This window comes from Solea senegalensis, linkage group LG19 (assembly GCF_019176455.1).
Source record: "Solea senegalensis isolate Sse05_10M linkage group LG19, IFAPA_SoseM_1, whole genome shotgun sequence".
In the NCBI taxonomy this organism is placed as follows: domain Eukaryota; kingdom Metazoa; phylum Chordata; class Actinopteri; order Pleuronectiformes; family Soleidae; genus Solea; species Solea senegalensis.
The window spans coordinates 5,149,884-5,177,694 of NC_058038.1; the positions used below are offsets into that span (position 1 = coordinate 5,149,884).

The 27,811-nt window shown below is 43.2% G+C and overlaps 1 protein-coding gene across 1 annotated transcript; it reads right to left on the minus strand.

Annotated features, from left to right (window-relative positions):
• s1pr2 (sphingosine-1-phosphate receptor 2) lies at nucleotides 1-27,811 on the minus strand. The gene is made up of 2 exons (XM_044051024.1): nucleotides 27,353-27,811; nucleotides 1-4,460 (listed from the first exon to the last, which is right to left on the minus strand). The coding sequence occupies exon 2, from the start codon at nucleotides 4,343-4,345 to the stop codon at nucleotides 3,230-3,232; it is 1,116 nt and encodes a 371-aa protein (XP_043906959.1). The 5' UTR covers nucleotides 4,346-4,460; nucleotides 27,353-27,811; the 3' UTR covers nucleotides 1-3,229.

Sequence of the window (27,811 nt, forward strand, 5' to 3'; positions counted from 1 at the left end):
TTGTTTCGGTATTTCATTTATTTTATAAAAAAAAGGGAATGCAATTACAAAACGTTTATGTACCAACAAACATTAGTGTTTCAGATTGTACCGGTTTAACACAGGCAGCGTGCTACTGGACACACAAGGCTATTGCACACGAGACATTTTCATACGACACGAATCATACATACTGTACAAAGATACATACATACTTACATGGTTTTTCATATATTTGTCATTTTTAAAATGAACACAATGAAGTGATAGGTACAAAAGATTCAAACTTCTCTGCGTCTGAAACAACAACAACAACAACAAGGGGGAAGCAAACATCACTGAAGCTGCCAAAGTGCTTTTCACCGTTTCAACTTGGCCCAAAATGTAAAACAAAAATAAAAGAAATTTAAACGTGTGACACGTGAGGAAGAAGGTTAGTGTAACCCTGAACAACAGGAACCGGACAATGAACAACAGGACTTCCTGTCATCAGAGGAAGTCGTCAGGAACATGATGATTAGGTAGGTAAGGCCTCTCCCTACGCACCCTTACACCCTCCCCCGAACAACAACTTCTTTTATTTTGAAAGGCACCTTTGAGTTACACACAGTTAACGTATGGCGAGCAAATGAAACCAATGATGTTCACACAACTAATTTAGATTTTGTTCACGGTGCTGTCTGAGAATTCACAGTGAGAGCGACCCACCCTTTTTTTTTTTGACCCACTCTCCGATCGTCAGTGACAAAAATAAAAAAATAATACTGTCAAAATAAAGGAGCGCCTGCCCCAAACACTTCATACATACATTCAGCCTATGAATCCCACAGGAGGAAGGCACAGTCAGAGTAACAGCACAACCGCTGCTACGTTGCTACAACACTGTCAGGACGTTGGTCCCATTTTTTTATTATTATTGTTATTACGACTATTATTAGTAAGTGGGAGCCGCTGGACAGCTGTCAAAGAAATCATCAGTGCCGACTCCCTTCAGGAAAACGTGCTTTCTGATTGGGCTTTCCTCCGTGGAAACGGGTTTCGGATACAAGAGACAACGGTAAAAGCGGGGACAGAGCGTGAGGACAAAAAATGGAGTATATCATACACGTTAGTGCTCACGAATGAGTTCATGCAGTAAATGTAAGCAGATTTAACAGATGGTTAAAGCAAGGTTATATAGGGGATATATATAGCCCTGGTTATTATAATTATTATTATTATTGTTGTTATTATTATTTTTCTTCTGAGTATGGCTTCTGTTCTGCTGCAGTGTAGAAAGGATGAGCCAGTGGTGTTCGTCTACGTGATAACGCACATATACGCCGTAGACACCGCAACGAAAGGACCAGGATTAACTGCAACTAACCGCTACTTTCATAATCGATTCATCGAGTAATCGTTCGGTCCGTAAAATGTCAGAAAATGTTGACCAGCGTTTCTCAAGCCGGGAAAAGGACGAGTCTTGTTGTCTTGTCCAAAAACCAAAAGTTTGAATGATTTCTTTGTCGTATGGAGCAAAGAAACTGGAAAATATTCACATTTAAGAAGCTGAAAAATATCTGAAAACTTGCTTTTAATTCCTTAAAAAAACACTCAGACCGATTAATTGATTAAAATAGTTGCTGGTTCGTTTAGTAAACGATTAATAATCGATGAATGGAGTAACTGTTTCAGCCCTTAAAAAAATGCACGAGAACACACAGAACTTGCATTCAAGTGTTTTTTTTTCCCCTTATAAATAAACGGTGAGGATGTCTATAATTGTGAGAACAGCACACTCACTTACATTAGACCACACGATACCACTGGAACCATACCAATACTTGATACTCGTTCACTGCACTCAGATATAAAGTAAATATTTATATGACTACAGTTCTTATGCTGTAAATAAACATGAGTACGGCTAATGCTGCGTTCACTCGCAAGTTTACTTGCAAATTCAATGCGCTGGAGTTTCATTTATCCAAAAACAAGTCTCTAATTACGAATAACTTTTGACATTTCACATTTTCTTAGGGTGATATTGATGTGGTGGATTGTTGTCGCCTTGTATTTTAAAGTGTAAATAAAATGTTGAACAATTAAGTCATTCTTGTGTAACTACAATCAAAACCTCTTTATACACGAGGGGGATAGTCTGGTTTAGGCTAATTTATACCCGGGGTATAATCGATTATATTTATTCTAGACTGTGAAAAAAAACAAGAAAGGAGAGACTGTGGCAAATGGTCATTGGTGGTTTGGTGTGAACGCAGCATAAGTCATGAGTAGATCAGTAGACCAATGTCATATTCAGGGCTGATTATCGAACTTCCAATGCTTTCGTGGAATCAAATAACGGAAGTAGGAAACACGTAAGAGTCCAGAGAATAAATACGAGAGCGGGAAGTTCATCTGTGTCCGACTGCGAGAAGACAATCAGAGCAGCTAAAACTTGATGCGTCTTCTATTTAATTCATAAAATTGGTATTTGAAATGTAAAGTCTAAAGACTATCGAGTTCAATACTGTCTTGAAAACCCTTACAGCTGAGATGTTTTAAAGAAGTGTTGGTGTCGGACACAGAAGAGTGGTATGGTACGATCTGTAGAGTGTAGCTGATGTAGCTGATCACTGAATCACTCTCGTGTGTTTACGTACACCGTAAGAACAAAATGGTTGACGAAACTGGGGACACCGAAGTGAATTGAGTCCATTGAAACTGACTTGACCAGGTTTTCTGAACGTATTCTTCTTTCTTTGTACACCAGACAATGAGAGTCGCGTGGTTAGAAACCTCACAAAGGACAATGGCTCTTAATACGGGTCAACATGTGTACAGAGAGAAGTACAAAAACAACACGACAGGCGAATACATTAACAACGGTATGCAACTCCATATTAAGTCATGGGCGTACCCATAAGAAGGAAAAAAAAAAGCTATTTTTGTTTTTCACATTTCAGAAAGTTCTCACCGTCTTTTTACATTTATTTTTTTTTAAATTAGTTTCCCCCTCTGGAGACGCTGTGTTTCGTGTTGAATTGTCTCAATGCTGATTGTGACGTCACGACGAATTTGATTGTAATAAGACGAACGTGTCAGAACACTGCAGAGCGCTGTGCCCCGGCCTCGACAGGCCTCTCAGTCCACGGAATGCTTGCTTCTTCTGTTTTCAACACCTCTCTGTTTCATCACACACACACACACACACACACTCTTTGCAGTCTCACACACACACACACACACACTCTCAAGTGTCCGCACCACGTTAGACACAGGTGGTACAGTCCTGCATGATGGGCGTGGTCTGGTGTTCGTGTTTGTGCGTGCACTGATCCAGCGAGCTGGAGCTCTTTAGCGGGACCAGGCAGCGGTCGGCGGGACGCCCGCTCTGCAGCACGCCCCAGCAGCACAACACGCGCAGGAACTCCTTCCTCATGTCCTTGCTGCGCAGCGTGTAGATGACGGGGTTGAGCGCCGAATTCAGGGTGGCAAAGCCGAAAAAGATATTCGCCTGGGAGAGGATGTGGCAGAATTGTATGCCACAGGACGAGTCCAGGAGGAGGATGATGAACGTGGGCAGCCAGCACATGATGAAGACGCCCAGCACGATCGTGACCGTCTTCAGAAGCGCGTAGGCCTGCGAGTTGGTCGCCTCCTGGCGGCTGGAGCGCACGATCAGGTAGATCTTCACGTAGAGGATGACAATGGAGAGCAGGATGAGGCTGAAGATGGTGACCACGAAGACGATGTACCGCTTGGCGTAGAGCGGCAGCACGGCCGAGCACTCGGGCAGGTCGTTGATGCAGTTCCAGCCGATGATGGGGAGACCTCCGAGCAGGATGGAGGTGACCCAGCACGCTCCGATGAGGAGGAACATGCGACACGTCTTGGTGGAGCCGTACACCTTCACCTTGGTGATGGCGATGTAGCGCTCGATCGCGATCGCCAGCAGACTGAAAATAGAGGCCGCCAGCGCGATGAACGCCGTGCCCTCCCGGATGAACCACTGCACGGGCACCAGCTTGAAAGTGTTTGACCCCGATAGGAAAATGTTGGCGATGTAGGCGGAGCCTGCCAGCAGGTCCGAGAACGCCAGGTTGCCGATGAAGAAGAACATGGCGGAGTGGAACTTCTTGTTGCGGCACACGGCGATGAGGACCAGCAGATTCTCCAGGATGATGATGGTGCAGAGGACCACGATGACAATGTTGAGCGTGGTGAGCTGCCGCTTGTTCTCGATGAGCTTGTCCAGGTCCTGCGTGGACATGTTCTTGGCAAAGGCATAGTAGGAGTGGAGCAGAGTCTGATTGTAGTACTGGGAATACTTGCTCCTCATGGTGACGGGCTGGCAGAGCACGGTGGCTTTACGGCAAAGATTCATTCACACAGCCGAGTCGTGGAGAGCGTCTGCGCTGATGAGCATCGCCACTAAGGCGCAGGCTGGGAGGGAGGCGGCCTGTCCCACAGTCACGTCTCAGCAGCTCTTTGTGGGTCACCTGCAGACACAGGGGAAACAAAAATGAGAAAGGTTTGAGTTACACACAATTTTCTTCTTCCACTAATGAAACAAACTGTGAAGAAGCAAACATGCACTTTTCTTTTTTTTAGAAAAGCGGCGCATTTGGCAAAAGCCAAACAGAGTCTCTAGGCAACAACCTGAGCCTCAGACTGAAGACAGGAAACAACTCAAAGCTGACTTTATATTCTCCCAACACAAAGTTAAAGACATATAGAAATAATAATAATGATAACAACATATCAACAAGTCAGTTTGCATGGAAATATTCAGAGGTTTTTGCTTTCATTTAGTGTAAAAACCAACCAATAATATGGTAAAATTTGAATTAATTAACATTTCACAGGGCGTTCCATATGCACATAAAACACATAAACTGGTCACTTTTGTTGTGGGTGGACACACACATGAAAAACATAAACTGAACTGTAACAAAATGTGAAAACACTGTCTTCAGTTACAGTGGAAAACAGATGGAATGTAATAATCCAGGAGTATAAGGGGGAGTTGTAGTTGATGAATGAACTTTTGCAAGGTGAGCAGCCAGAGGTCACCCTCAGGTGGAAGAATAAACGCTCGTGTGTGTGTGTCGCTGTGACTTTCTGGCGCTCAGACAAAGAGCCGCACTTTCAGTCTGACGGGGGAAACATTCCAGCAACCCAGTCCGAGCACTCGGCTGTCAACACACGGCATTGTTGTGGGGAGCGAACCATTCCACTCCAGTGAGCCACCTCATGAAAAACTTCAGCATAGCTCGCGGATCAGGCAGATCATCTTGGTCCTGACTCCGCCCCTGCCCCCTTTTTCCGACAAAGCGAAGAGACGCTGACAGCAAATCAAACAAGGACACTCGAGAAGAGACGGAGGGGAATTCACCGACTCCTATAAGACTGTTGACTTTTTTTTATTTATACACAAACAAACACACACGCTTGTCTGTGCCCGATCTGTACCCATATTCACATATTGGTTATTTATTTATTTATTTATTTATTTAAATTGATTTTATTCCTGGAAGACTCACAGAGAATTGACATTTGGTCCATTAAAACATTCAAAAAGGCCCATTAGGAAATGTACTGTACGCTGGTTAGAGTTAGACAGGATTTTATTGAAATATTGAAAAACAACAATTCATGCAATTAGGCGATTGGAAACTCATAGAAAGACACACTGCACCTTTAAAACAGGGAAGGGCCATTGTGTGTATACATTATATGAGACAGAATTGACCAAAAAAAAATGCCTTATGGATGTTTTATGGCCATATGTTGCTACTGTCCTGCTACTTTTCTTGCAATTTTGCTCAATTTGCAATAAAATTGTTTTCAAAGACGAGCCACAGTTCAGTTTTTACTGTAAATCTAAAACACAACAGAGCATTTCCACTCCTTATTCAAATTAGGGCCCCAAAAATTAACCAATGAATCGATTATAAACTATTGGAAGCCAATTTTTTAAAAATATATATAAAATGAAAACTATTTCTGTGATTTTGGCTTCTTAAATGTGCCGTTTACTCCTCTGTCACAGTAAACTGAGCATCATTTTAAAGTATTTTGTATGTATTTCTATGTATTTTTATAATATAGTTATTACAAAATAAAGACTACAACTTCATTACATTCTGGCAAATGGCAAAGACAGAACATAGAACTAAAACTAGAATAACTCACGTTAAAGTGACAAAATAAATAATCATAGGATGAATCATAAGTCAGACGTGTGCTGTGTAACCACAGTGGTTTTTAATGTGAAAACCATTAGTCGTTGAATCCTAACGTATGCTTTCACAGCGCTGTTTGAATACAGTGGTTTCCCCATATTTTTTTAAACACCGATAAGACGAAATAAAAATAAACTGTGCTGCAGCTTCGGGGCTGAAGACAAAAGTTAAGAGGCTCTGGAAATCTAATTAGAGGTGGAGCTGATGTCTTAAACCTGTCTAAAGTAACAGGATCCCTGTCTGCAGACCAGTTCCAGAGGTAATTCAACACCCGCCCGTTTGGCTGCTGCAGAATCAAAACTGGAAAACCTCGAGACCTCGTCGACGTTAAAGCTGCAGTGTGTAAACGTATTATTCTGCCTCTGTTTGGTCTTCATGAACGAAAATGAAAACCTTATTACTTTTACTCACTGATGACGTCACGATCACATTTTCAAGAAATCCCACTCTTGAAATGGGCAAAACCACAAAAAACCTACAACATAAAAAAGAAACATCTCCTTCAAATCTCATGGAATTTGACCGGAATTTGGTGTGTGAATGCAGGGTCAGACACTCTACCATCACCTGATCCAGATTATGGATTTGGCTTAACAGGTCAGGATGAATTGTGGTCAGGGATGGGAATCGTTATTGATAAAAATGTAAAAATTCAAAACAATCCAAAACAAAATCCTATATGTACATACATATATATATATACATATATATGTATATATCAACGCAGGTCGCAGCTGATCTATATTGCTATATGAATAATAATATTAATCATAACAACTTTATTCTCGAAAGATTAAAACATTCTATTTGGCCCTAATACTCCGCTAGGAAGAATACTTTGCAGGAAGGCAAGCCAACAAAAATAAAAACATGAATATTGTATATAAAAGCCAGTAAATAACAATAAATAATACTTAATTAATAATAATACAGTTTTGTCCATTATTTCTTGAAAATGTCATGGTTTTCTGTGGCGTCATCAGTGGGTAGACACTAAAAAAAACCCAAAACAGATGGATTGAGTCGTCAAAAACTGAATGAATCTGTTTAAATATTTAAAAGTTACACACTACAGCTTTACAGTCCAAAACCTGAGCGGCCGATAGATGGAGAGACGGAGACAAAGCGGCACAGAAAGAGCATGCATGTGGAACGGCATCTGGACACAAAGGCAGGAATCTGAGACGTCACTGTGATGAGGACATTAGACACACACACACACACCAAACTATACACAAGCCGCGTATTGTGACAGAACGAGCGAGGGCGCCGCTTCATCTCGCTTCACACAGATGCCACTGGCTGCCAGCAATAACCGGCGCACTGTTTCCTCAAGCAAGAACAAAGAACAATAGTCTCGTTCAACATGTGAAGAGCTCTGCCCTTCAGCCTCCATCACGACGACAGCACGCGTCCATTTAACGGCCGCATCTGCATCTGCATCAGAGCAGACGTCCACTGTATTTACCGTCCTGGCAGAAACGGGACGGCTCGTCTCGCTGCCGTCCGGTTTTAGCTCCATTATTGGACACAAATGGGGGGAACTTGAGACTGAGCACATGTGCCAGCTGCACCGGTGTAATTATGTTAGTTTAAATTATAGAAACCTATTTTACTTATAATGGAAAAGCCAGCCGATACAGACCAGGGTCTGCACCTCCGCAGCCTCGAGCCAGCTGAGAGGAACACACATTTTCTCTTTTCTTTGTTACCAACCACAAGAGCTGCTGATATTTATGTATATAAAGGAAAACCACAGGTTTCAAAGTAGGGCAGCATTATAACCGCATATACCAACACGACATTTCAGTCGAGGAATAAGGGCTGTATGAAAAAAGGCATCTGCAGAGAGGGCAAAGTCACAGTGCACCTTTAGCAAGGCTATGTAGCTGTGTAACGCAGCCCATGGCCAAGTGGAAAGGGAACTTGGATTAGGTACTCAACCCTCATCGCTCCAGGAAGGTTTCTAGTAGAGGATGGGTTCAATGTGGAGAAAGAATTTCCCTCAAAGTACAAAAAAACGACCTTTCCACCAAAAAAACATCAACATCTTTAAAAGACCTCGTTCACACACGTCACGTGACTGTTATGAATGGTTTATTATTGCGCATTGTTGTTGTTGACGTCGTTTTTAATGCGACCTCTTCTCTTGGTCAGGTAGGTCGTCACTGAAAACGAGAATTTGTTCTCAGTTGACTTCCCTGCTTCTAAATAATTCATTGGAAAACATTCAAGGTCAAATGAGCAGAAGTCATTGGGGCTCTGTGAGCACACGTTGACCATGACGGTCATGAGAGGGTTAAAAGAGTCTCGCAGGGTTTTTTTTTTTTATGTGTCTGTGAAAAGACAAAGATGCAGCAATAAATTACAGGTGTGGGATGAAAATAGAGGTTGGGTGTGTCTGCACGCGTGTAATCATGGAGTAATGACTTGTGAGCTGGGCCAGAACATTATCAGCGACGTGACCTTTTGTCCTTTTCATCCACTTTCACTCGGGCCCGGCCCTCTTTGTCTCGAGACAACTCTCTCTCTCTCTTACTCGCCACTCACTCTTTTCCATGTGCTGTGTAGACAACACTCATCCTCCTGACACGGCAGAGTCCTCGGCGTCTGTCATCAGAGGATTTCACTGTGTGTGAGGGAAACCTGACGGGCTGGTTTGCCTACAGCGCTGTCTCGTCTCGTCTCGCGGCCCCGCCCCCGGCCCCCCCGCCTCCCCCTCCACCTGTCGCCGGCGCGCGCCGCCCATGCAGATGTGCCGCCCGACGTATAATATGTGTCATTGTCACACTTCTCTTGCACAAAGGGGGGGGGGAGAATGCTGCCACACACAACGTCAACCATTGACACATTTCCTAACGGACACAATGGTGAAACAAGATCAGTGTGTCAACAGAAGAAATTACAATCACTGCGACGAGATTTTGCATTTCATACACGTTTGCACTTCTGATACATTTCAATAACTCAAGTATGACTCATCTACGCTTAGACCTAGGTTGTTCACCTTGTAAAATGTGCTCTTACACACATTGGCTACTCTCCAGAGAATGTGTTTGCTATCAATCTCACTCTGAGACTGACTTTCCCAACAGGAAACTGGCTTTTTTTGGTCACTTTGTGCTCCTGCACCAAACTCCATAGAGAAAATCAGTGTTTTTAAGCTCACGGGGACACTGGAGCTGCTCGTCTCTCGCTGCCTCTTTGGTCAGTTGGTGTCTTTAAGTTAAGTTAAATCCAAATTTCAATCAGCAAAGTCACAAAATAACGCTCCTGTGTGTTGAGACGTAGAATCGCTGATATTTGATAGGGAGTAAACTACAAAAATGTCATTTTTCTTCTGTAAAAGGCTATCTTAAAGGGCGATAAAGCAGCAAAAACACATTCCTATGATATCTGGCGTGCATTTTATGACAGCTAAAATCTGTTTTTCCTCATGTTTCAGTGTCTGGTTCAAGGTGAAGAGGGAAACGGTGGCAGTCAGTCATGAAACTATCTCTTTAAACATCAACATCTACACACAGTGCGTAGATGTTGGAAAAATATGAGTTATTACTATATTATAATATGATTTACGGTTAAAAATGTCACTTCTTGAGCTGCACAAACCAATGTCACAGTGTCCCGCTGTAGGTGAAGGTGCAGCAGCGGAACACAGAGGGTAAAGCAAACAGCACAATATCCTGTCAGGATTTCACCGTGACGCTAAGACACACGCGGCGAGACGAGCTGATGAAAGAACGGACAGATGAGACAAAAACATGAGCCGCGAAGAGACAGAAGGAAGCCAAACAACAGACAGGAAATCCCTGAAGAACGTGTACTTGATCACTATCATCAAACCCCCCACCCGAAAAAAAGTGTATATGATGATGCAGAAATGCTCTTTTAGTGCACATGTGGACAAGATGTGACACTGAACGGCTGCCATGGAATTGAAACAAGAAGGACGTGAAATTATTATTTAGCTTCTTAAATGTGAATATTTTCTGTTGCTTTTTTGTTTTTTTTGCTCCATTTGACAAAGAAATCGTTAGAACTGAAACACAGATCAACGTTTTTCAACTTTTTCTGACACATTACCAACTAAACAAGTACTCTTTTAATCAAGTCATTGTTTCAGCGCTAGATGAAAACGTAAAATTCAAAACAATACAAAAGTCTGATATATGTCACATGCTTTGCTCTGCACAGACTGTAAAAAAATGTACATAAAAAATCAGCATTTAGCTGTAGTTATTATTTATTTGTGACAAAACTGAAGAATTATGTTTTTTGAAATAACTCGAAATGGCACAAACGTGTTGTTAAGGTTAACAGCTTCATAGTTTAAAAGGTGTAAAAGGACTGTTTTGGACTGATATCGGTATCCTTAATTAACCTGGCAATTATTTTAAACTGATAAATCTGCTGTATTATTTTCTTGATTAACAGATGAACTGTTTCGTGCATATGCTGTGGAACAGAAAAAGGTGTCGCTTTATCCCCTTTTCTTGTCACTGAGGAGCAAAACTGAAAAACATTCACATTCAAAGATTCTGAAATCACCAAAGGCTTCAATATGTAGTGATATGACAACGATTACTCGATGACTCGACTGAATGAATCGACAACTATTTTGACGTTTTTCTCAGTAAATAAAGCAAGTTTTCAGATTGTTCCTGCTTCTTAAAAGGTGAATATTATCAGGTTTCTTTGCTTTACAAAACAAGACATCGGAGAAACATTTTCTGGACCAAACATGCACTCAGTTCATCAAAGAAAACCATCTACAGATTAATAGATTATAAAAATAAAGGTTAGTTGCAGCTCTGCACATGATATCTTCCAAAATAGTTGGAGTAGTACACAGGTTAAAATGGATGAATGGATTGATGAATTTCTGCTGAAAGGTGACTCTTGTTTTCTCCAAAAAAAGCTGACGTTCACTTCTTCATCACAGATCTGACAGATGCACGAAAGCCTCAGGTGTTTTTTTCCTCTCCCCCTCCACCACAAACACCTCAAAAGCCCCAATTAGCAGACGGAGCGTCTGCTCACCAAAAACCACGGCAACACCGTGCCGTTACACCACCTGTCATTCCCCGTCACAATGTTAACACTAAACACTGAACACACTGGGCCTGAACCAGGACAGACGTGCCATCATTTCCCACAAACATTTCTGCTGTGAGATAAGAGCGGCGGCTGACCTTCAGCAGGTTTGTGTGGCTTATCTTGTTTCCACTGAAACATGTTGAGCTGTTTGTTTCAGTGTCGCTGAGCTGTTTGTGGTCTGGAAACATCCTGTAACGCGTCGCTCACCATCTGTCCCTCACCTGCACGTACGAGACGCTGTGTATTCACAACAAGACTCAGCCCGAAAGAGCTCAGACTCCATTAAAACTATTACTCGTGCACATTTTCCATTCCAAGTTAAGTTTAATGACTTCCTGCCTCCTTCTTTCGACGGAGGACACTGGGCCCTTTCTTCAACGATGAGGAAGTAATCTGCTCAGATTTAAGAAACGGTCTACAAAGTAATAATCCATCAGATGCTGTGATTTGTCCTTTCCTGCGTCGCCGTTAACAGTGAGCAGGATGAGTCATAAACCGCTTTCAGACAAAGTACTAATGTTTGGGAAGGGGCCGGGTAAAGAAAACTAAAACAAAACAAACAAAAAAACAGACTTTATCATTGATATGATGCGTTTGAAAGATCCAACCGAAAAAAACCTAAACCTTTTATAACAATCGCTTTATAATCTGTGCCATTTCCTGTATCCTCTGCACAAATCTTGCAAGTCTCACGCAGCTATGCAAATGAGTTTGCTGCGTTGCGGTGTAGCACCGTTAGATTGTTTGTGTCTTTCGTTGTCACTGCAAAACAACACGTTTGCTGTTTTCTTCTGACAAACAAAAAGAGGTCAGGCATGGATTCAGGCCAAGCTGCATTTACAGCGCCCTCTGCTGGCTGGACAACTGTGTAATTACTTCAAACTGTCTGCTGCACTTCTAAACTGTATAATCAATCTATTATTGATCGTGTTTTTCAAAACACAAAATGAGGATCTCAAATTTAATATTATTATCATATTCACATTTAAGAAGCCCTCCTTTCCTACGTGCGAATGTAATGTGGAGCGACCCTAAGGACCCCTCTGGACCTTTATCAGGTCATTGTTGTCTGTTGTGTTACGCTCAATGACGTTGTTCATTGTTGTCTGTTGTGTTACGCTCAATGACGTTGTTCATTGTTGTCTGTTGTGTTACGCTCAATGACGCTGTTTGTTGTTTTCTGTTGTTTTACGCTCAATGACGTTGTTCGTTGTCGTCACACCGGTGCGACATCACGCCACGTCTATACCAAGTAAAGGTATTGTTCTGAACTAGGACTACTGTACTGTACCAAACTGGACCGTACCGTGATGGACACACAGCCCCTATCTACCAATCTGCAAAATAAATGCCACAGTAAGAGGTTATGAAGGAGTGAGTCAAACTGGAGCGAAATCTCCTCCATGGGGCGTATATTCTAGATTACAATATGAATGTTTGGCAGCAGTAAATCAAAAATAACTTCTGAGGGAGTCTGGATGATGACGATGACTCAGTCTCCTCTCAAGTGTAGCACAAAAAACCCTCGACTGTTTAAACTGTTCCTTTCCTGGAGCTACACATGAACAACGCTGCCTCATTCCTGTTTTTCTTCCCCGCCAACAGCCCGAGGTGTCCCGACAGGTGCTCGCAAACAAAATATATTAGTTTTACAACTTGTTTTTTAAAGAAGTGCACCCATTTCTCAAGGGAAATAATGACAGAGGAGGAGGAGAGGGCAAAAATTCCAATGCGAAAAAAAAGTGCAGCATTGTAGTGAGAAAAGCTCAACCCCCTGAGTCAAGTGTTGACACGTCGCCCACACTGGAGAAAACACCACTCGGCTATTATCACCACAGAGTTTCACCACCGCTGCCACGGGAGCTTCAGTTCTCAGGAAACGACTGGAGTGAAACATGTGGAACTGTTTCACACCCACGACTCTTTCTCTGGACGTCTCTTTGAATATGTCCTGGTTTCTTTGCTCCGTATGACAAAGACGCCCCCCCCCCAGGTTGTTATGATGTTGTTATTAAGACCCTGATGAAACGATACATGACATTTACTATTGATAATTGCATTCAGGCTGCAACTGGCATAGTCACTTTCAGAAGTCTTCTGATCATTTTTACACACTTTGTGACACAGCTAGGGCTGCAACGATGCATCGCTTATTAAATCGAATGCTAAATTCATCGACTATTTTAAGTTTTCCAATTTTTCAGCTTCTTAAATGTGAATATTTTCTGGTTTGTTTGCTCCATATAACATCAGGAAATCATTAAAACTTTGTTTTGTGGACAACTGAGAACATCATCCTCTCCAGGTTCAATATTTTCTGACTATTTTGTGAACGATGTTAAGATTTGACACCTTTTTTTTAATCTGTTAATCAAGAAAAATAATCATCAGATGAATCAGTTCTGAAAATAGTCATAACAGCATCAAAACAGCGAGGGCGTGACGAAGAGTTAGCGCTGGCGTTTAAAATAGGGGGAGGAGTCTGGGACAACAAGAATTTGAATGTTTGACCAGAGAGGGCAGAAGACAAATACCATTAACTACTAGATACACATACACCAGTTTACATCAGGGGAAAAGTGTTTTTTTTAAGGGTTTAGTTCCACTTAAATGTTAAACATGTGTCAGCTGTGCCTCCTTATCGTCTCGCGTTTTTTTGGCACAGGCGTTATCGGCCAGCTTGTTGCCAGTGTTGCGTGGAACCAGAGATAAAAGCGGCGAAGAGCCCCGAGTGATAAGCTGAGAACGTCATGACTGAGGATGCAAGAGTTGCCCTTGTTTTTATTTTCGGCCTCATAGACGCGCGGCAACGGTGCGTGCAGTGTTTAGTCTGCGCCGAGGTCAATTTAAAGAAGTGGGGGACGATGTAGCTCCTCCTCCTCCTCCTCCTCCTGCTACACTGATACTGGAAACATGAATGCTTTTGTCCAATCAATGGTGTTGCTGTGCTCTGTGTGAGACACAGATTTCACACTCATAGCCGCGGGGCGTGGAGACGTCCATCGCGGCAGACGGACGCACGGACACGCTGCTGCCACCACCTGCCAGCAGACACAGTCCATGGCTGTGTTTCCTGATTTCTGCGCTCACACAGCATGAAGCAGCTTAGCTGCAGACTTGTCTTCACAGGCACAATCACATAAGAATTCCCTTACCCTTACCCTTAGAACATACAGTATTTAGGCTGCTTTTTTTTTTTTACCCCTTTACTATGTTAAAACGTACATACAGAAGCTATAATAATATATATAATGTGCAATCTCCTGCAAAGTGTCTTATATCTTTTTTTTCCAGCACAATCTGATGAAATTATGTACATATTTCTTTTCATTTTCACCAACTCTATAAACACACCCGAGCAATGAGGAGAAAAGAAATCAGTAAAACTGAATCATTTTGGTTTTTGGACAAAACAAGACATTTGGGAATATCATCATTTCAAGATTCAAGAAAAATCAATGATGAAAATAATCGTTATTTGCGGTCCTACACGTGACATCAAATTTGATTGTTTGTGCTGAACGTTAAAGTTAAAGTTTAATTAACACGATGAACTCGTCTCTTGAACCTTTGTGTCACATCGGCTGATTTTAAAAGTATCTGTTTATAAGCCGTAAAAGACAAACAAATACAGAGAATTTGCATTAAGAAAATTCTGCTTAGTGTTTTTCCCTGTGAAATAAAGGTTTCCATATTAGCACATTATCGGCAAAAATAAATGTTGACGCCACAAAAAGTCATGGGGGAAGTTCTTATTCAGTCAGACTCAACAACGGAAGGATTGTTCTGATGTCCAGTGTCACATGTTTGGTCTGATCTGACCCACTTTTTGACTTTCCCTTATGAATAAATAGTGTTTTTTATATATCACATTAGCTCGTGATCTCATGATCTCCTCCACACTAGACATGTGACCGCTGATCACTTTCAATAAAGTTAAAAAAATAAAGAAAATGATGTTTTCACGTTATTATTTTCTTCATTTATTTGATATTAATAGATATATTTTTGCATCATTACTGTGTTTTGTTATTGTGAAGGACACACAATACTGCACTACGCATAAAAAAAAAAATGAAACAATACAATACAAGAGTTCAGAGGCCATTCCTTACACCAATATAAACTTTTACATCATTAACTTTTTTTTACATTCAATTAGAGACTTTCCACTTCCCACACTGGGGGAGTTTCACTTAGTACTGCAGTCGCAAAATGCTTCTGACGGGGACATAAAATGAGTAATAAAAATTCTAGCACTAGAAGAAAACAAAGCAGAAATATAAAAGGATATGTACTTTTTTTTGGTTGAATATGACAATTAAAACACACCGGCTGCAACAATTGACAAAGAAATCATTACAACTGAGAGACATTTGAGAAACATCGTTATTTTTGATGGGTTAGGGTTGAAATAATGGTGCGTTGCAGGCCTACATTAAACCTCAAGACTGTAATAAGGGTTCAAAGGTGAAGTGAGTGTGCGCTCACTGAATAATAATAATACTAATATCAGATACAGACAGACGTAAAAGGATTTCCCCAAATCATGGAAAATCAAAGTGTTAAAACGGAGGCGAGACAGACAGAGAGATCGACTGACACTTTCTGGTTCTCATTTCACACTCACTACGCACACGGGACAAAACATGCGTGGGCTGAGACAACATAGACGAGCTGTGTGTGTGTGTGTGTGTGTGTGTGTGTGTTGTAAAACACTATCACCAGACAAAAGGGAAAAAAAGGTGTTTTTTTTTAAGAGGAAATGCAAGTGAGAAAGAGAAAAGGCCCCTGTTTCATCATCGCTTCTGAGTCTCCGCGCAGAGCAGATGGAGAGAGATTTGAGACGAGCAGGTTCTGCAACATCTCACAGCTTCTCGCACAGAGAGGAGAGAGCGAGAGGAGATTTAACAGGGATAAAAAATAAAAAGACGTCTGTAGTGTGTCAAACTACGCCGCAGACAAACACATCCCTTTTTTCTGTGTGGAAAAAACCCACCAGAAGTGTTTCATTCCATGTGTGTGTCACAGTTGTGATAATGTGCATCAGATGAGTAGAGAAAGAGAAGAAGAACAACAACTCTGTTCCTCTTTAGTGGCAGATGAAACGCTTCCTTCTTGTGTTTAAACGGGTTTAATATCAGCCTCACCGTCTCTTTGTCTGTTGTTGTTATTGTTGTTATGCTAACGCACGCTCATTAAAAACACCATATTTAGGGAAGTGGGTGAACCTAATACATGACATAACTGGAGGATTACTCTTTTACTCGTCTGACAGTTTGGACACAACAGGGTTTAGTTTAAATTTACATATATTAAAACTGAACTCGAGGTCAAACGATGTGGGGTTTTCTACGACTGATGCCAATTTTTAGAAATCAGGGCCGATTATTGTTGCCTATTTTGTTTTGTGGGTTCGTATATTTATCATTTTTCTCTCCATCTGATCAACTATAACAGTTTAATGGTAACAAATCACACAATAATTAGCTTAAACCTTAGTTGCTCTAAACTAATGGTCTGTCTCTCCAATCCACACTTCAGCATCCATTTCTCCTAAATACTAAATACATGAAGCAGGTCATGTTTGAGGTCAGGGTCAGTCGAGTTCTTCCACACCAAACTCAAAGTCAAACCATGTCCATTTATAGTGCTCTCTTTGTTCGATGCCAATGTCTAAAATCTCAACATTTAACAGAGGAGTCTGGTGTATTTAGCGACAGCACTGCTGAAAGCCGGCGAATCACAACCCGTTCAAGTGGTATTTCAGCTCGGTGACTGTGTCAGACGCAGTCTGTGCTCACTCACTCGTCGTCTGCCGCTTTACCCTCCACGCGGGGGTCGCGGGGGTCGCAGGTGCCGATCTCAGCTGACACACGGGGGCAAAAGGCCAGGTCGCCTGTCCATCACAGGGACACAACTTGACCTCTTCCTCAAAAAATCTGCATGTTTTTGGACCGTGTGAGGAAACCTGGAGAACCCGGAGAAGAGAAAAACCCACACACACACACGCGGGGAGAACACGCAAACTCCATGCAGCAGAAAGGCCCTTGTACTGACCGGGTCACAAATCCCGGGTCTTCTACACCAACCTGTGGCCCTCTCATGATTCAGTTACACGGCTGCTGATACCAAACCCTGGAGTTGTGTAGAGCTGGAACTGTATAGTGGAAAAGTTCTAACATACTTTGACTGTATGTTTCTAACAGTGTTGCGTAACGCTGTTTCCTCATCGCTGCGACTTTGCAACACTCACTATTTATAGCAGCGACTCACATGATGTGCGGCTCTTATAGTGGCAGTGAGACACAGGGGGGGACATGATACAACCTCAGGAGCCACATGACTGGCAGACGCACCCCCCCCTTATCTTAAAGGGTGGCGCCTGAGAGGCAATTAGTGTAATACCTTCACCCTTGTACCCTTCCTGTCAAGTGTAGTCAGTGGCTTTGAAATATTCATGTTCTCATATCGCTGCATTTTGCATATTCCTTAATTTTTTTCTTCCTTAAAATCATGCTGCAGAGCCGCGTCCTCCTCTCTCACACACACACACACACACACACACCCTTCCTTGTACATATATATTTTAAAGCTTCGCCGCAGAGATCAAAAGACAAGGCCACAGAGAGCTGATTAAACACACATCAAGGCGGATTTATTTAGCACACATCTGGAGGAGACACGCTCTTACAGCCCGCCCCCCCCACATTAAAGACTTCATTACAGCTCATACTGTGTGCAATCAGCTCTCACTTCAAGAAAACCAAACGCTCATAAGTGCAGTAAAAATGGCTAGGGATGAATGTCCAATTGTGATAGAGATACGATTCACGATATGAGAGGGAACGGTGATATATATTTTTTTTTTACATAATTTACAATAGAATAATCGAATCTTTTAATATTGTGTGATATTTGTGCAGATGTGTTCTTGTTTTCATCAGTTTGTAGCGAACACTTTGTCTAGAATGCTAATTTGACACACGTGCGCCTCTGGTTGTTGCTCAGAACCTATTTAAATCCATAACACAGATAATATTTGAGGGGAACTTGACACACAATCAAATATGCAGCGATATGAAAACGTATGCTGCTTATTTCTTCTTTACAGAACATGTGTGACGCGGTTGGAGAATCGTGTCTTTGAAATAGTTTCAAATGGCTGTAGGTGGTAAATGTGTTTTGTTTTAACAGCGTTGTGGTTCAAAAGGTGTAAAATGACATTGATATTAATGCTCGCGGTTGGTATCTGACACAAAACAGTGACATGTGGCCATTCCTGTTAAGAGCTCAGTTGTTTAACTCGTCTGTTGCCATGTTTACTCCTAGACTGTGTTATCTGAAATATAAAAAATCACATCGCAAATCCACAGAGAGGGTTAAAAGAGGTGGAAAGTCAAAGGGTCGTAGCAGCCACACAACGTGTTCTAACACTTGATTATCTGTGATTCTCCTCCTGTGCTCTGTGTGTTCTCCAGCTCGTATCTATGTACGATGAAGCCTCACCTTGGTAAACCACACAAACAAACACTCAGGCGTGAGATTGTCTCATATGCATGTACAAAAAAAGCTGCAAAGCTGTTAACCACGTGGTGCCTCCTCTGAACACGTATGACATGTGCACGCTGGCCGCATCTGCATCTGCATCTGCATCTGCATCTGCAGAAACCTGAAAGCTGAGGCGGCGCGCTGGGATTCGGGTTTCAGCCGCTTCTCCGGCCCTCCTCACACCTTCCACTGTTCTCGTCTTCACAATGAGGTCTCCCCCTTAATGAATGGCTTTGAACCCTCTGTTAAATCTCCTTTGTCCCGGATCCTGGCTTCCATTCTCCTCCGCTGAAGGACCTTGAACTCCACCCCTTCTCATGTTCCCTCACCTCGCTGGGAAACCGAAGCAGTTGCCGTGACAAAAGTTTGTGATTACGTTCTGGCAGCATGGCGTGCCGGAGAACCCGAGACATGGCGACATATGGTGCATCCATTCTACACTTTATACATATATGTGTGTGTATGTGTGAGTGTTGGGAACCAGACATCATTATGAAGACCAAAACCTGGTCCTAATGAGGCAGATATAACTAGCCCAATAGCCCAAAAGGTTAGGAATTTAGATCTTTGTCATAAACACTGACCTTGCCAGGACCATGGAGACCTCGTGGACACCAAAACCTGGTCCTAATGAGGTCAGAAACTAATTTCTGAGGAACTGGTTATGTTTAACGCTAAGATTTGAAATGTGGTTAGGTTAAGGTTAGGCATGAACTGGTTATAGTTAAAGTTAGGGATCAGTCTTTGCTAAAACATAAACACGGACCTTGCCAGGACAAGTGGTCCTCATGGAGACCAAATCCTGATCCTAATGGGGCAGATATAACTGGTTCAGTATAGGACTGGGGTTAGGTTAAGGTTAAGGTTAGGGGACTAGTAGTTATGTTTAAAGTTTAAAGTAAGTCAGGAAATGAATGAAAGTCAAAGCAATGTCCTGTGACATCATGGAAACAAGTATGTGTGTGTGTGTGTGTTGGTAGCATGAAGGGTTGTTGTGACAAAACATCACTACAGCAACTTGTGTGTGTGTGTGTGTCGTCTTCATGGTACCAAAACCTGGTCCTAATGAGGCAGATATATCTGATTCAGTTTCAGGCTAAGGTTTATGTCAGGACAAGTGGTCCTCATGGAGACCCAAACCTAGTCCTAATGAGGCAGAAACTCATTTCTGAAGGAACTTGTTATGTTTACTGCTAAGATTTAAGATTTAAGATTAAGTTAAAAAGTTAGGCTTTAAGTGGTTTTAGTTAAGGTTGGGGATCAGTCTTTGTTTTAAGGGTTAGGATTAGTCAATGCGGAGTCTGTGCAAACCTGTGTGTTCTTGGGTTTGTCATGCAGGAACTTTTTTCTGGCATAAACACTGACCTTGTCAGGACCAGCAGTCGTCATGGAGACCAAAAAAACCTGCACCTAATGAGGCAGAACCTCATTTCTGAGGAAGTGGTTAAGTTTAATGCTAGGATTTGAATTGGGGTACATGTATTTAAGTCTGTGTGGGGAGATTTGGTCTGGGCTCTACACTTTAAAAGGACCCTTTCCGAGATTAAGACCTCGTTTTAGGCTTAGGCACTTAGTTGTGATGGTTTAGGTTCAGATAAGGGGCGAGGAAATGCATGATGTGTCCTCACTAAGATATAAAAACATGTTTGTGTGTGTGTGAGAGGGACAATGTGCCATACCATCTCACCAGGGCTGTCACGCGGAGCACAAATCCACCCTGATTGCCCACTGATAACATGATAAATTGATGGAACCTCCGTCAGTCCTCATGGTCCGGCGTAGGAAAACAACTCCAGACTCTGCTGGCAAACACACATCCACTGAACACAGCCGCCGTTGTCGGAATAAAAACACGGTTGCCTGGAGAGGGAACATTGTTGTGTCCACACAGTCCACACAGCACTTGATACCATTTCAGCAATTTCTCCAAAACCACCTCGCTCGCGTCGACATCATTTACCATCGCTGACATTTTTGCATCTTAAACATTTACAGTTTAAAAAGAGACTTGACGTCATTTGGAATAGCACACAAGCGTTTGGACGGACGCGACTTCTGTTTTATTTCCTGGCAACGTCGCGCCAGTAAAGAGAAAAGAAACGAACGATGCACCACAGTGAATAACGTGCGCAGCCTGACTCTAACTCAGACTTGTGCGAGGTCCAGGGAGAGCAGATTGCCAGGGGATATTTCTCAAAAAAAAACAAAAAAAACCATCAAACAGGTCAGACAGAGCCGTAAAGAAGCCGCCGCGGCGTGGACTCGCTGCGAGGCGACAGCTACTTGACTCTGGCTCAGATGAGGCTCGACTCTGACGGACGTGCCGCTGCAGTCGTCTCATTATTTTTAAAGTGCGCGGCGTCCACTTCCACTCCATCTGTCAGTTGCAGTGGAGCGGTCTGGCCTCTGTCATGACCCGGCTTTGTGCCTGATTTTAGCTGGAGGTTCATTTCCATCATCTTTAAGGCTGCAGGGACTGAAGCCCGGGCCTTAGCGGGATAAACAATCCTAACAGCTCCTCCTAACAAAAGTTTTTTAGTCAGGAGGAGAGACGCCAAACAAAAACAGAATTAATGGCTTCATCAGCCCCAAAAAAAGTCCATCTCTAGCATGCTCCTGGATTCAGGGAGGTAGGTTTTCTTGGAGTAATCCTGTCGGGATTTCCAGCTGCACAAACAAAGCTGACTGGGTAACAAAGGCTTCCAAGTGGGAAGAGGAAAATTGCAGGAGGAGGAGGAGGAGGAGTTTTTTTCCAAAACCACAGTACAGTATCTTCACGTGTACCTGCTCCAGAACGAGTGAGCACACTCTGAGAATGACCAGAAATGTGGGAACCACAACATGACCACACTGATTAAGGCGGCCGCAAGAGCAGACAGCGTGAGGCTGCTTCCATCCACCCCATAAATCACACACCGCGTGAGGCTGAAAGAGTGCGCGGCGCATTCAGAACTACTTATCATCCTGATATCCTGGAAGGAACACAAGAGGTATAATGTTCCTGACATTCTCTGCACCGCCTCCAACTGAGTGACAGCAGTTTGGAACATGCGCTGACCAAAGCTCGGCAGCAGAGCGGGTTTTTTTTGTCCTCTCCCCAGGAAGCACCAGGAAATCCTGGCGTGCTGCAACAAGCATCCGAGCCCGCTCATCATGGGGGGTCTTAAAAGTTTCTCCCCCCCCCGGGTGGAAAGAGGAATGTAACAGGAGCCTTTAAAGCTAATGGATTCTTTCACTGAGTTCCTAAAATAGTCAGATTGGCCTTTTTGTTTTTCCCCCTTTCTAATGTAAATGTTTATGTAATAATCAGAGCAGCAGTGACAGCATCCTCCTGCATGGAGGGGGTTTGTTTGAAAAGAGGAGACAGATACGGCGATGGAGGTGCGGACGTGTATATGTCTCTACCTCGACTACTTTAGACATGTTTACAAAATGGTTAAATATCGGAGGACGCCACATCATTAATGCCTCTGATGTGAGACACGCCCCGCTCTTGGCTGCACGCTGTCAGCTGTGTGTTGTGACTTGCGCTGCGGCGGCCTGCGAAACAGAAGGCGTTTATTTTTTTTAGGTTTTCTTTCCTCTCCAGTTGCCACACCCAAAGAAAAGTGTTTTTCAGGCAAAAGGAAGAACTCAGGTGGTTCAGTCAGAACGCTGCTAATGTCGCAGAGAGTTCGGTTTGACCTTTGCCTGTTTTCATTTAACCAGACAGAAGCCACGTTGCCCCGTGGCGGCAGCAGCAGCAGATCGTTCCTCTGATCTCCTCGTGTTGTTCCTCTTTCTGTGTGTGACGGGATAAAGTGGTTGAAGGTGGAGGCAACAAAAGAGACGGGAAAAAAAACCCCACCCCATCTCTCTCTGCTTCCTGTTAGCGGATCGCTCCCAGGCCTGAGCTGAAACCCGAGCATCCTTCAGGGACGTCGACACGACCCACCCACCCATCAACGACAAATAAAAACACAAAGTCCCTCAAATCCCGTTCCCACCGTTCAATTACCATTCATTCATTTATTTATCCATCCAGGCACTTGTGCGTCTATTTATTTATGTTGCTCATCTTATTCGTCTCCATTTCTCACGCAATAAACCCACAACAGTCCACAGCAACGGGTTCTGTGACACACAGTTCATCGACTCATGATGTCATCGGACTGAGGCTTCATACTAACACACACACACACACACACACGATTTGATTTTGTTAAAACTAAGAAATGCGTACGTTCTGCTGTGAATACATGGAATTAGATTTGTGTCAATATTATCAAACAACACCTTTATGAATTGAGCAAACATGAAATGAACCACAAAGTCAAAATACTGCAAACAAAATATCAGTTTAGTCATTCAAAGTGGTTGTATTTTATTTGTTTGAAAATACACAATTTGTTTGCAACGATCGGAGTTTCGCTCGCTCCGACTCTTCTCCAAACTTCTAGACGGACAGCGACTCCTAGCCTGCGTCTACTTGCGGTCCATAACTCAGTAGCCAATCAGCAGGCAGCTTCCTTAGCCCCGCCCATGATCAGAATCACGAACAAAAACCCAGGGAGCGCAAAGAACATGACGCAAAGGAGACGGAGCGAGCGAAATTCCGATCTTTGCAAACAAAGTGTGTATTTTCAAACAATAGTTGGCAACTAATTTAATTAGAGCTGAAACAACTAATTGATTAATAATCGATTACTAAATGAATCGACAACTATTAACGATTAATCTGTTTTTTCATGATTAAAACAAGCTTTCCGATTGTTTAAGCTTCTTAAATGTGAATATCTTCTTCATTTCTTTGCCCTGGATAACAAAGAAATTATTAAAAGTGAAAATCATTTTGGTTTGTGGACAAAACAAGACATCTGAGAACATCATCATTTCCAGTTAGCGATAGATTATGAAAATAATGGTTCGTCCGCCGTGTACAAGTCACTGAAAACATCCCCTGGTTTCCCTTTGTAAAGTGTGTGTTAGACTAAAGTGTTTAAGTCTAGACAGAAACCTGCATTCACTTCCTGACGCGTTCTCATCTGTCACAGTTCTATGATCAGGTGTCAAGGAAATGTCCCGCTGACGCGTCCCCGCACTTACTGCACTGTTCGTGGTTCATCGCTGATAATGTCTCAGTTGTGTATTTACTGCAAAGTATGATTTGTTTCTAACATTTATTTCTCGCAAATGTGGATTTTTTTTTTTTTTTGAGGTTTCAAAATAGCGATTTCGATTTCAAGATGATTCACTCTTCGCGAAACCGCTCGTCTGGATGCAGATAATTATTTCGCTTTTGTTTTTAAAATGACAAATAAAGCACAGTCTTTCGAGGCTGCTCAGGTGAGAAACCAGTGAGCTGCTGAGCTGAATCACTGCAGGAATGAATTTCATTCACACGTTAAAATGTGAAAAGATTGAAACAAAGACAGAGCTCTGAAGTAAATACAAAGATTTTTTACCAACTGATTCAGAAGTTTCGTCTGTTGGCCCCCGAGGATAAAAGATATAGATTATCTGTCATGAAACAATCTCTTCTGCACAAAAGACATCGATGATAAGTGCCCGCCTGGTAGTGCAATGCAAGGGAGCGTAAATTCTTCTTGTCCGGGGTTTTATTTTTCTACCTTTTACTTCTCTTCCACCAAGAATTTGTTGGAGTTTTTTTAGGCTGCCGAAGCCATTGCGACAAAAAATGTAGAATTTTCTCACAGGGATGAATCTGTTAACACGGAGACGTGGTTGAGACTTTAAAAAGGGACGTTTTATTTATTCAAATCTATTTGTTGATAACTATGATTATATTTATTTTTTTACACAATCGCAATTTAAACTCAACTTTACAACCTTTTCAGATTTGATATTGGGTGATTTGATCTTTAGCTGGAGCGATGACATCACTTCCCCTCCGCCTGAAGTCCATGACAAAAAATCTTTTCCTGCCCACAATTTCCAATTGTACTTAAAGTTCCTCTATAATAATAAGACTAACAGCACGCGTGTGTCTGAGGTTTCTCACACTGAGGCCAACGCTTGGTGGGATTGTGTGTGAAGAAACCCGAGAGTGGTCAGGCCTGGAGTGGCGGCTGCGGCAGCAGCAGCAGCAGCAGCGACTCTTGTTCTGGTGTAATGAACCGTGTGGTCACATGCGGCAAACGCAGACGGCGGCCCCGTCTCCGGCCCTTCCAAGGCATGCTGGGAGGAGCACCTGGTTTCCGCGATGTGACCGCGTGAAGTGAAACAAAACAAAAACCATCAGCGTCAATGAATCTGCTGACAGCCCCTTCGACGCCTCGTCCACTCGCGCCGCTGACTTCCTGCTTCCACCTCAGCCTTTTCACTCCTGATGTTATCGCAGTGAGAAATGTTTGCTCGTCTTATTTCAACCGTGAGAGGAGATAGCGACGCCACAAGTCCTCATGCAGTTTTACTCAGCTCGCTAACGAGCACCGACCACACTGTGCATGAGGGCGGACCCAGGCGGTCCCAGACCTGGCCACAGGACACGGGGATGATGGATGGAAGCTTTTATCTGCGCAATAAACATCAGTTCCTCCAACCTTATCTCCTTATCTCACTCAGATTTCAGGTTTCTGCTGCAGCAGGATGCCTCATGACAGGGGGGCCGACACCTATGTATCCCTCTCTCCTCGGCACGTCGTTTCTCTTTTGGACACAATCTTTTGGAGTGTGTGGCCTTGGAGCGGCGATAAGGAAATGCTACTAGGTTTTGACACAGAAATTCACTCAGGGTTAAAATGTATTCTTATTTTTGACATCTCTGTAAAACGATCACAGCGTTTCCTGTTGAACCTCGAGTGAAACTGCCCGTTCCTTCGCGGGCTCGGGCGCATGCATCCCTCTCCTGAAAGGCAGGGAGCTCAGCTCATCTCCTGCCCCACGAGATTAACTCCACTACACGGGGATAATGGAGGCTTTTGTCTTATTAATACAGCCTTTCAATACAATGCCTTCTTCAGGGTGACGGGTGAACAAGCCCCGACAACATCGGAGAGGTCAGAGGGAGGAGGGGGAGGGGGGGTCGGTACTACAGCAGGCAACAATGCTCTGATGAACAGTTTGTGTGTGTGTGTGTTCTTGTATTTGTTACCTCTTTAGGCCCTAGCCAAAACCTGGTCCTGGTCCTAATGAGGCAGGTATAACTGGTCCAGTTTAGGGCTCAGATTTGAACTGTTAATCAGACTTCGTTAAAGCTGATTCGAATGAATTAAAACCTGTGTGTACATTCTTGTATTTGTTACCTTCTCTGGCATAAACACTGACCTTGCCAGGACCAGAGGTCCTTATGGAGACCAAAACCTGGTCCTAATGAGGCAGAACGTTACTTCACTCGGGAAGTGGTTAAGTGTAGGACTAAGATTTGAGAGTCATTAGCTGCTTATCCAATCCATCCTTATCTGTACAGCACTTTAAAACAACCACAGTGGACCAACAGTGCTGGGCAGACTTATAAAGAAGAGGCACAGAAGCTCACGTGAGGTGATAGGATACATCTAAAAAACAACTAAAGCATATAAAACACAATAAATACAATGAAATAGAAATAACATTAACAACTAAAAGAGGGTTAAAGGCCAAGGACAAGAGATGAGTTTTAAGAAGAGATTTAAAAACCAGATAAAAGCGTTAAAGTCCACAACAGTGTTTAGTAGTTATAGTCTTGTGGTTGTAGTTGAGGTTAATGGAAGAGTCAGCTGTGCAAACCTGTGTGTGTGCACTATCCTTGTGGAGACCAAAACCTGGTCCTAATGAGACACAACCTCATTTCTGAGGAACCGGTTAAGTTTGGTACTGAGATTTGATTCGAGGTTTAAGTTTAAAGTTGGACATGGATGACATGGATGGATGGAAGAGTCCACGCGAGAGTCCTAAGAAGAGTAGCTGTGCCAACCTGTGTGTGTGTGTGTGTGTGTGTGTGTGTGTGTGTGAGGGCGCGCCTGGAGTCCACGCCACTCTCCAGCGCCCACAACAACATGTATGTAGTGACTGATCGACAGCTGTTAATATTTAACACCAAACTATGTTGTTCATTAAAACACACACACACACACACGTGCACGCGCACGCGCACGCGCACATACACACACTGTTTAACTTACGCAGCTGTCACCCGGTATCCAAATACTTGCAGTGGCTGCAGGGCGCAGCGCAGACTGTTCCTGCTGCTGCGTTTTCAGTTGTGTTTCTGTTTGTTTTTACAGTAAAAACGCAGAGTGCAGTTGCGTGGAACACGCTGCGGTCCGAGCTGCGTGTGCGTCAACTTTCATTTCGGCGTTTACGCGCTTGTCATGAGGGAAACCTCACTGGGTTTTTAACGACGAACAGACTTTTTAGTGACTCGTAAAGGAGAGAGAAGAAACCCCCCAAAAGTCATTTACCCTAAAACTGAAACCCCACACACACACACACTCTCCTTTTTTACATTAAAGAGGAGACACATGACATGCTTTTGTTGTGCAGATTGTGTCACTTTACATTTCAAGACATTCACTTACCCCATGAGAGAAGGAGAGCAGGACAGCGAAACGAGTCCAAGTGTCTCCAAAAGTCCCCACATGTGGTCGCCCGGTTTCCACAAAACGCTGCGTCAAAAACTTCTCCTCCTCGGCTCCCGCGGTCGAGACGCAATACAGCGGTGACAATCACAAGTTTGACGCAGGGAAAGGCGGCGAGTCTCGTCTAGACAGAGGTAAATCCATATCGGCCTGTGCGCCACCACCGCGGAAACCCTACCGAAATAAATAACGCAACAGCCGCAAGCGCCAAGATCCCGCAACGTACGAGGAGAGCAATGAATGGAAGTGAAGTGAAAAGGTCGCGCACTCTTCCTTTTTCCTCCTTTTCTGTTCCGCGCTAATCCACCAGCAGCTCGTGTGATTGTCCTCCTGCTCTGTGGGAACAACAGCTCCACGGGGCTGTGGAGCGGAGAGAGTCAGGGAGGCGCGCACACAATG